This window comes from Orycteropus afer, unplaced genomic scaffold (genome assembly GCF_000298275.1).
Source record: "Orycteropus afer afer isolate SDZICR_OR568_19922 unplaced genomic scaffold, OryAfe1.0 scaffold00068, whole genome shotgun sequence".
In the NCBI taxonomy this organism is placed as follows: Eukaryota; Metazoa; Chordata; class Mammalia; order Tubulidentata; family Orycteropodidae; genus Orycteropus; species Orycteropus afer.
In genome coordinates, this window is record NW_006921655.1 from 640,842 (window position 1) to 651,174 (window position 10,333).

Consider the following 10,333-nt stretch of genomic DNA (forward strand, 5'->3'; position numbering starts at 1 on the left):
CTTGGGTTTCCGAGGCAGTATCACTACGGAAGTAGGATTGCCCAACCTTCCTTCCGAGGAGTGGCTGGTGGGTTTGAACCGCCAGCCGTCTGGTTAGCAGATACAGAACTGCCACTAACTGATATAAATGAAAAGAGAGGCAAGTTTGTTGGTAGGTAGAAAAAGATAATGATTTACAGAAAAGATAATGATTTCTTACAGTAAGTCAGTTTACTAGTTAGTTGGAAATGTACTCAGAGAAATAATCCAAACTGGAGAAATAATGGGAGGCAGGACAAATAGGAAACAGATGTGATCACTCAAGGAAAAGGGAAAAGGCTATAGGACATAAGTCTGAGAAACATCTGTATGTAAGGGGATGGTAGAGATGGTGGAGACCTGGAGCAATAAATCAGGGAGGCATTGTAACAATGGGTACAAAGATGGGTATTCAAATTAGTAAGGCCTGATTTTGAATCCTGACCATGTCTTTTTGTTAGCAGTATGACCATAGCAAGTTATTTAATCTTTCTGAGCCTAAGAATCCTCCATAAAATGGGGATAATGAAATGCCTATCTCATTAGGCTACTAGAGAATTAAATTAGGCAAATAATTAGCACAGTATCTACCTAAGAGTGAGTGCTTAATGTGATAGCTGTAGATGTTTAGTAGGAAAAGAACTAAACACAAGGAATGCCCTTTAAGCCAAATAAGAAAAGAGAACAGTATTGCCAAAAGTTGCATGGGCATCAAGTTTAAGTCTGTAAAACAGATTATTTATTTTTGGATTTGACAAATCGGCAGATTTGTCATATCTGTTGATCTCAGTGAGAATAATTCCAATGGAATATTGAGGGTGGAACTCAAATTATTTTGGATTATGAGAATGACAAGATAGGTGCTCTAAGTACTTCCATTTAGAAAAGTGATAGCACTTTGTAGTCTTGACTGCTAAACTTCTAACTTCCTCACCTGCTCATAGAAGGGGCCTGTATTTGGGCCAGGAGTTAGATTGTTGTCCCTGATAATTAATATTTTCAAGCGTGTAACATGACATGTAACATGATTCTAGAAGTGGTCACTTGCCTTGATTTTTTTTTCCCCCCTGTAATAAGGTGGAGTAGAAGTAAATAGAAATATCATAAATAGTTGGTCCATAGCTCCATGGGCCTTAGAATATTCTCAAGAGAAGTATAAATTCAGTGTACCACTGTCACTCTTTATACTATTTGTTTCAAGACTGTAGCTTTATAATTTATTACTTGCTCTTCATTTCTTGGGGGAAATAATTTAAAAGATTTTTATAAAGCTCCAATTTGGACACTTTTGAGAGGTATTATATTTTATTGCAGTTTTAGGGCAATGTTACTTTTTATTAACCAAATGAATTGTTTTCTAAAACAGTGAGGAATGTGGAGACTGGTCGAAGTGTCCCAGGACTGAAGATGTTTTTTGGGTATGAGATTGTGAATGGTGAGAGCTTCATGTTCCCTGAACGCTGATACTGGGATTTGCAGTAGTAGTAAACTGACTACTCTGCCTCATTCCAATATTTGAAATAAAATGGGGTATTGTCTTGGCTTATAATATTGCATTTATAAACTCTTACAGTTGGTATTTGAGAATTGACCTTTGTCTTTCTGTTTTAGTGGTACTCTATGAGCAGTATATCCTTGAAGGATTTTTTTCTTTTTGTTTTTATAATGTAAGAATTGCTAAGACTTGTCCCTGGAGACTTGGCCAGAGGGCAGAGTTAGGAATCTAAGCAAGAAGGGATTATTTGTGCTCAGCAAGTCAGTTAGTACTAAACAACAACAACAACAACAACAAAAAAAAAACTACCCAAACTCACTGCCATCAAATTGATCCTTGGATATATCTCTGTAGAAGTAGATTGCCCAGTCTTCCTTCCAAGGAGTGGCTGGTGGATTTGAACCCTCAGCCTTCTGGTTAGCGGTCAAATGCCTTAGGTACTAAGGCTACCAGAACTCCCACAATTCACTCACAGTTCCTTATCTGAAACCTTGGGTCAAATGTTTCACAATATAGAATTGTTCTGGATTTTTGGGAAATGTAACACAGGGTATATAGTGTTTATGTTACCCAACATTCCAAGAGAGCTTGGGCAATACTCTGTAATAAAACACATATTTCTACAGAGAAATGGGTTGATAATCACACAAAGTAGAATAAGACTATAATAGCATGTCATGTCAGGTTGCACCACCAAAAGGGTTACAAAGTATTTTTTATTTTTAGAGCTTTCTACATTTTAGAATTGCAGAGAAGAGGATATATAGAATGAGTTTCATTGATGGTGATAAGAATCCCCAAACTCACTGCAGTTGAATCGGATCCGACTCATAGCGACCCTTCCTTGGGTACTATGGAAGTCGATTGCCCAACCTTCTTTCCAAGGAATGGCTGGTGGGTTTGAACCTCCAGCCCTCTAGTTAGCAGTCAAATGCCTTAGGCATTATGTCATCAGTGCTCCTTGATAGGAATCCTAGGAAAGACTTATTAGGAGCTATAGAGAACAAAGAAAGAAGCAGCTCTGTTCTTTATTTCTCCCACCAGAAGACAATTAAGAAGACCAGGTCTAATTGTTTCTATGGAAGATCATCTAGTGAGTGTGTTTTAGAGATGCCAAAAGAGATAAAAGAAATAGGCTAGGAGCAAGAATAATAATTGGCTTATCAGCATTTTTAGTGAATTTCACTTTTTCTGCCCCAGACTGAACACTTCTAGATAGTACAGGGGAAAAACATTGGAGATATGATGGTCCTCCGAGATGCTTTTTCCTGGAAAGTACCTAAATATACTTCATTGCATCTAAAATGCTATTAATTATAAAATATGCACTATTACTTTTATGTACCTTAAACCAACCAAAACCAAACTCACTGCTATGAGTCAGTTCCAACTCACAGCGACCCCCTTTGGGTTTCTGAGGTGGTAAATCTTTACAGAAGTAGATTGCCCAGTCTTCCTTCTGTGGAGTGGCTGGTGGGTTTGAACTGGCAGCCTTTATGTACCTTAAGAAAGAAAAAAAAAGCTGTCAATTAAATTGTCATGCACATTTTTTTGTAAATCACATCCAATTTCAGATCTGTTTAAAATGTGCATCTTGGATTCAATGAAATATAATATTTTCCTATGTTCCCTGGACTTTATGGACTCTGAAGTTAAAATAATTGTTTTCATGCCACTGAACTATTAATGCCACAGCCTATGAGAGTGAAAGGGACATATCTGAATGATTTAAGGGAAAACTCCCTAACGGTATATAGTGTGAGGTAAGATGCATTAGGATTGGGATGAGTGGAGAAAAAAAAATATATCTTCAGAGCCAGTATGACAATAGAATACTGTGCAACACTAAAGAATAATGTAGAATCTGGAAAACACTGCATAATGTGGATAAACTTGGAGGACATTATGCTGAGTGAAATAAGTCAGTCACAGAAGAACAAATATAGTTGTTGTTGTCATATGCCGTCAAGTCGTCTCCGACCCATAGCGACCCCTCCTTGGGTTTCTGAGGCAGTATCACTACATAGCAACCCCTCCTTGGGTTTCTGAGGCAGTATCACTACGGAACTAGATTGCCCAAACTTCCTTCTCAGGAGTGGCTGGTGGGTTTGAGCCACCAACCTTCCGGTTAGCAGTCAAATGCCTTAGGCACTATGCCACCAGAGCTCCCACAAATAAAGTATTTGTTCATTATTGTAAAAAGTCAAAGAAAGGTTTGTATAAGGAAGGGAACGAACTTTGTTGGTTACCAGGGGTGGCAGGGGGAGGGGAGGGAACACTGCCAAAAAAAAAAAAAAAAAAAGAACCAGTGTGAATGACCATAAAGGAGTCCGGAAAAGGCTAAAAGGCTAAAGGGAACGTAGATTGGTCCTTAATCCAGCTGACTGCCCAAGGGTACTATGTAGTGGCATAATGTTAGTACTTGATAGTCTTTAGTATTTTGAATAGTCTTTTCTGTTCTGGTTTTTTATTGTGGCCAGTACAGACCTCTATGGATGTTCATATCTTACAAACATTTCCTTTCCAATTACTATTTTTGGTATCTACTCAAATTGGTAGCTGGAAGCAAGGGGATGGTAAATTGTTTTCAAATTGAGAATTCTGTTGGAAACTGTTTGGTTATTTTACAGTGGAACTACTGGATGAAGTAGAACAAGGTGCTGTGAGAGAAAAGGCAGCTTCTGATAGGTATGATGGGATAGTTTTCTTAATTATAATGTTTCTCAAATATGTACATTATGGTCAAAAGTTTTGACTCTAATTCACTACTGCTTAATTCCTAATGTGGCCTGAGGAAATAGAAATGAGAAGAAATATATATATGTTTTCTTCCATCTTTAGATAGCATCCTCAAGTCACTTTAAGCGGTGTGAATGGGTCTTCTATTTATTGGGAATCCAGTCCTTACTATTGATGAGTGGCAGAATCTGTGCTATGAATAAGTTCATCTGAGTATTGTTTTTTTGTAAGAATAGACTAAATATAGAACAAACCAAGATGGATAAAATGAAAGATGAAGACCTAAATGTATGTGAAATTGCTTCTTCTGCTTCTGACACACCAACCACATCTCTGCTGAATAACTTTAAGTACAACCCTTCAGGTGAGTGGATTTTCTAGGCTTTTTTTATGTTGTGGTTCAGAACTCTTCAAAGTTAGCATAACCCTGAATCAATGTTATAATGTTCAGCTGGGCCATTGCTTCTGAGCTCTGAATTAAGGTAAAATATCTTGATTCACATGTTTATTCAGTATTTGAGTGCTTACTGTGTGGTGGGCATTGGAGATAAGAGAAATGAAAAAAAGAAGAGAAGAAATCCTTGCTTGTTTTGAGCTCTTTGCAGGAGAAAGTCCCAGGTGATATCACTATAGTAGATTGCCCAGTCTTCATTCTGAGGAGTGGCTAGTGGGTTTGAACCATCAGCCTTCTGGTTAGCAGTCAAATACCTTAGACATGACACCACCAGAGCTCCTACTAGCTAATATCAGTAAATATGCTATGTCTGAATACTAAAAAGGCAAAATGCCTAAGAGAACAAACGTGTTTGTTGGGGGCAGTAGGTTTACAATTTTACAGTGTTCAGGAGAGGCATCACAGATAATTTAAGTAACACCTGAACAAGGTGAAGGGTCAAGCTGTATGAATATCTAGGGAACTGTATTTTAGGCATAAGAAAGAACAAAACAAAGGCCTTGAAATTGGGACTGTGCCACGATCTTGAAGGAAGACCATGGAGAGATCAATATAGCTAGAGCAAGAAGAGAAATAGTGGGCAAGGAGGTGGGGTGGGGAGAATCATGGAAGATTTTGTTGATTATTTAAGGGTTTTGAGCTTTTACTCTGAATGAGAAAAGTAAAAGGCCAGTGTAAGGCTTTTTGTTTTTCAGTCTTTAAGTGGTACCTCATTGTGGTTTTAATTTACGTTTCTCTAGTAACTAAGCATGTTAAGTTTTCATGTGTTTGTTATCTGCATATCTTTAGTAAATGTTCAAATCTTTTCCCCATTTTTTTTTCAATTGCATTGTCTGTTTACTTACTATTCATTTTGAGAGTTCTTTATGTATTCTAAGGATCTCTGGTTGTGCAGTGGTTAAGGCATTTGGCTGCTAACACAGCATAGTTCTCCATGGGAGTTCTCCATGGGAGAAAGATGAGGCAGTCTTCTTCCTTAAAGGTTCACAGCCTTAGAAACCCAGTGGAGAGTTGCACTACACATGACAGTGAATTTGGTTTAATTTTGGTTTATATATTCTAGATAGAAGTCCTTTGTCAGATGTTTGCTTTACAAATATTTTTTCCCCGTTGATGGCTTATCTTTTCATTTTCTTAAAGTGTCTTTTATAGAGGAGACATTTTTAATTTTTATGAAGCCTAGTTTATCCTTTTTTTTTTTAATGTTGTAGCTAAGAAGTCTTTGCCTAACTCAAGGTCATAAAGATTTCCTGGTATGTTTTCTTCTAGAAAATTCATAATTTTAGGTTTTACAGTTAGGTCTATGATCCATTTTCTGTGAATTTTTGTACACAGTGTGAGGTATGGGTCAAGGTTCACTTTTTTTTTCTTTTTTTGCATATGGATATCCAGTTGTTCCAGCACCAGCTGTTGAAAAGACTGTACTTTTACCACTCAGTTGACTTTGCACTTTTGCTGAAAATCAATGGTCCACATATTCTGAACTCTATTCTGTTTCACTGATCTATTTGTCTACCTTTTATACCAGTACTAGGCTGTTTTGATTACTGTTGCTTTATGATAATTCTTGAAATCAGATAATGTTAATCCTTCAACTTTTGTTTTCCTTTTTCAGAGTCGTTTTGTCTATTATAGGTCTTTGTATTTCCGTATGAATTTTCTTATGAAAATTGATTCCGTATGAATCAACTTGTCGAGGTCTATAGCAAAATCCACTGGACTTTTTATCTGTAGATCAGTTTTGGAACATTGGTATCTTAACAATATTGAGTATTTTGATTTAGAAGCTCAGTATATATCTCTGTTTATTCATATTTCTTTAATTCTGTCAGCAGTGTTTTGTAATTCTCAGTGTATAAGTCTTGTACATCTTTTGCCATGTTTATGCCTAAGTATTTTATATACTTTATATACTGTTATGAGTGGTATTTTTTTAAGCATCATTTTCTCAGTGGAGAGTTTTGACCAGAGGTGTTATGTGATCTGACTTCTATTTTAACACTATCAATAGATACTGTATAGGTACTGAAAGGGGGCAAGAGTGAAAGCAGGGATATGAGTTAGGAGGCTATTTAAGTAATTTAAGACAAGTATTAATAGTGGCTTGGCCCCTGGTAATTAATAGGATTAGTAAGAGTGGAATTCTGTATATATATTGAAGGTAGACCCAACAGGATATATATTCTGAGACAAAGAGAGAACTCAAAGATGACTTCGGGGGTTTTGGTCTCACTAACCTGAAGCATAGGGTTGCTATTAAACAGATATGGAGAGATCTGAGATGGAGATATCAACTCAGAAGTGAGTCTGTTTAAACTTTGAGAATAGTTGAGATCAAAAGAGTGAGTATAGGTAGGAAAGAAAGAAGTATAAGGACTGTGTCCTATGGCACTTCATAATTTTAGAAGTTGAGAGATAAGGAGGAACTATATGCTATGTTAAGGAACTCGGGTGGTGCGGTGCCTAGGGAATTTGACTGCTAATCAGAAGGTTGGTGATTCAAATCACCAGCTGCTCTGTGGAAGCAAGAGGGGGCAATCTACTTCTGTAAAGATTTACTGCTTTGGAAACCCAATGAGGGTTGCTTTTTATTGGAACACCTCAATGGCAGTGGGTATATGCTGTATTATACCTCTGTTTTTTAAATTATAAAACATTAAAAATTGATTAATTGTCAGGATCCAGAGAATTCAAAAAATGTGGGCTTTGGCCGATCTCCAGGCCCAATTTATTTATAACTGTATAATTTTTGTTATATATATATTTTAAGTGGTTATCATAAAGTACTCAGAATATAAACCTATAAGGAAGGAAATATTACTGGATTGTCATAAGAAGTGAGTATATAGACCTACTCCTCACTTATTGACTACCTTATGATCTGACATTTCACATTTATGACAATAATAAAAAAATCTGTCCAGCTGTTTTTGCGTGTGAGTGACATGCATTGGGCAGTAATGAGCACCAAGGTACGAGGCGAGAGTTAACACTGGCTGTTAGGATTAAAAGGAACTCTGGTAGTAGTGGTTAAAGGATTTGGCTGCTAACCAAAAGGTTGGTGGTTCAAGCCCACCAGCTACTGTGCCAGAGGAAGATGAGACAGTGAACTTCTATAAATATTTACAGCCTTGGAAACCCAATGGAGGCTGTGAGTTGGCAATGGGTTTGGGTTTATTTTGTTGTTGTTATGGTTCAGGTTATGTGTCCTTGGCTGCAGAATGACTCTCAATGGTTTGGCAGTTATGTTGTTGTTGTTATGTTAGGTGCGGTCAAGTCAGCTTCCACTGATAGGGGCATTGTGCATAACAGAGTGAAATGACCTTTTGTTTTCTTCATGTATGATACCCTTGATGTGATTTCCACAACTTGTCATTAGTGTTCAGTGAGTCAAATCTATCTTTGAGATGGTCTCTGAATTCAGGTGGGATATATTCAAGGTCATACTTTGCCTTTTGTGGACTTGTTTTAATTTTCTTCAGCTTCAATTTGAACTGGCATGTGAGCAATTGATGGTCTACAGTTGGCCTCTTGCTTTGTTCTGCCTGATGATGTTCAGTTTTTCCATCATTTCTTTCCACAGATACAGTTAATTTGATTCCTGTGTATTTCTCCTGGTGAGGTTCATATTTTTGTCACCATTTATGTTGTTGCAAAAAAGTATTTGCAATGAATAAGTCATCAGTCTTACAAAATTCTATCATGCAATATCAGGCATCATTTCTATCACCAAGGCCATATTTTTCAACTATTGATCTCTGTTCTTTGTTTCCAACTTCTGCATTCTAATCTTCACTCAGTATTAATGTATCTTGATTCATGTTTGATCAATTTCAGACATAGAAGTTGGTAAAAATCATCAGTTTCTTCATCTGTGGCACTAGTGATTGGTACATAAATTTGAATAATACTTGTATTAATTGATCTTCCATGTATGTATGTGATTATTATCCTATTACTGGTAACAGTGTATGTCAGAATAGATCTTGAAATGTTGTTTTTGACAATGAATGTGACACCATTCCTTTTAAATTTTTCATTCCCGGCACAGTAGACCATATGATATTCTATTTTGAAATGGCCAATACCAGTCCATTTCAGCTCACTAAAAGCAGTTACATAATGATGAAATTTGACAATTGTATAGTGATGTAATTGGGCAGTTATGTAATGATACAGACATCCTTCATTTTTGCAAAATGCCAATTTTCATGTAATGACCTGATTTTGGAAACTAATTATTTTGATAAAGAGAAGTGAGTGTAGTCCATGTCATAAGATTATTTATTCAGTGGTGGGCTTCTGTTTATTCTTACTTGACAAACAGGATGCTATAAGTGTTTAATATATGATGGGCTGATGTGGGTGATAACAGTAGACATTTCAGTTGTAATAACATAGGAATTCATTAATATGGCCAAAGTTATTGGGAAGGCTATTGTATTGTCAAGGAAAATAAATATATTTAATTCTATCCTTCACCTGTAGAGGAAGAAGAGGTAACATACACATTGATTGATCAGTTCCAGCAGAAATTTGGTGCAGCAGTAAGTATTTCCCTCAGTCATTCCCAGTATTGTCTTTTTTGTGGCTATCATGTCTGTGCCTCATAAATTTTCCTCTTATTATAAGATCTTTGATATTTTCTTCCTATTAATTCAACTAATATTTGAGTGCCTATTATATGCCAAGGAGCTCTGGTAGCATCGCACCTAAGGCACTTGACTGCTAACCAGAAGGCTGGCAGTTCAAACCCACCAGCCACTCCTTAGAAGAAAGGGTTGGGCAATCCTACTTCTGTAGTGATACTGCCTTGGAAATCTAAGGAAGGGTCGCTATGAGTTGGGGCCAACTCGACGGCACATAGCAACAACATTATATCCTGCGTACTGTTCTAAGCTCTTAGGTAAAACAGTGATCAGGACAATGTTCCTGCTCTAATGCTAGACAGTAAACAAATAACAAGTGTTAGTTGATGATAAGTGCTATGAAGAAAATAAAAGGATGTTCCGGGAAATAGAGTGATGAGGAGGCCTTATTTTTTGTGGGGTAGATAGGGAGAGCCTCTCTGAGATGGTGACACTGTAGCAGAGACCTGTAGGAGGTAAGGAAGCTAGCCATGTGGATATCTAAGTAAAGAACTTAAAGAAGGTGGAATTACCAACTGTGAAGGCTCTGAGGCTGGAGCACATTTGACTTATGTGGAAGAACACCAGGAAGATCAGTGTGGCAGGACCACATGAAGAACAGTAGTAGGAGATGGAAGGGGGTGAGCAGCATGTAGTGCATTGTAGATATAGTAGAGATTTTGAGTTTGATTTGAGTGATATGAAAAGACATTAGCAGTTTTTGAGCAGAATCATAAAATATCTAACTTATATTACCCTCCCGAGAGGGACCAGGTCTCCGGGAGCAGGGTAAGCACGGGCGTAGCACAGAGTAGCAGGCCGGAAGAGTAGGAGAAAGGGGTAAAACCCAGTCACTAGTGCTCAGACGGCTCCCTTGTTACCCTCCCGAGAGGGACCGGGTCTCTGGGAGCAAGGTAAGCACGGGCGGGCTGGTGCTTACTGACCTGCACTGAACACTTTCCCTTGTTACCCTCCCGAGAGGGACCGGGTCTCCGGGAG

General features: G+C 37.6%; 1 protein-coding gene across 1 annotated transcript in view; it reads left to right on the forward strand.

Annotated features, from left to right (window-relative positions):
* Positions 1–10,333, forward strand: part of EXD1 (exonuclease 3'-5' domain containing 1) — a 65,674-nt gene that overhangs the window by 5,321 nt on the left and 50,020 nt on the right. Inside the window, exons 2-5 of the mRNA XM_007940505.2 lie at positions 1,385–1,453; positions 4,144–4,201; positions 4,489–4,616; positions 9,195–9,253. Of these exons, the coding sequence (XP_007938696.2) occupies positions 1,385–1,453; positions 4,144–4,201; positions 4,489–4,616; positions 9,195–9,253 (314 nt within the window). The remainder of the gene's footprint in view (positions 1–1,384; positions 1,454–4,143; positions 4,202–4,488; positions 4,617–9,194; positions 9,254–10,333) is intronic.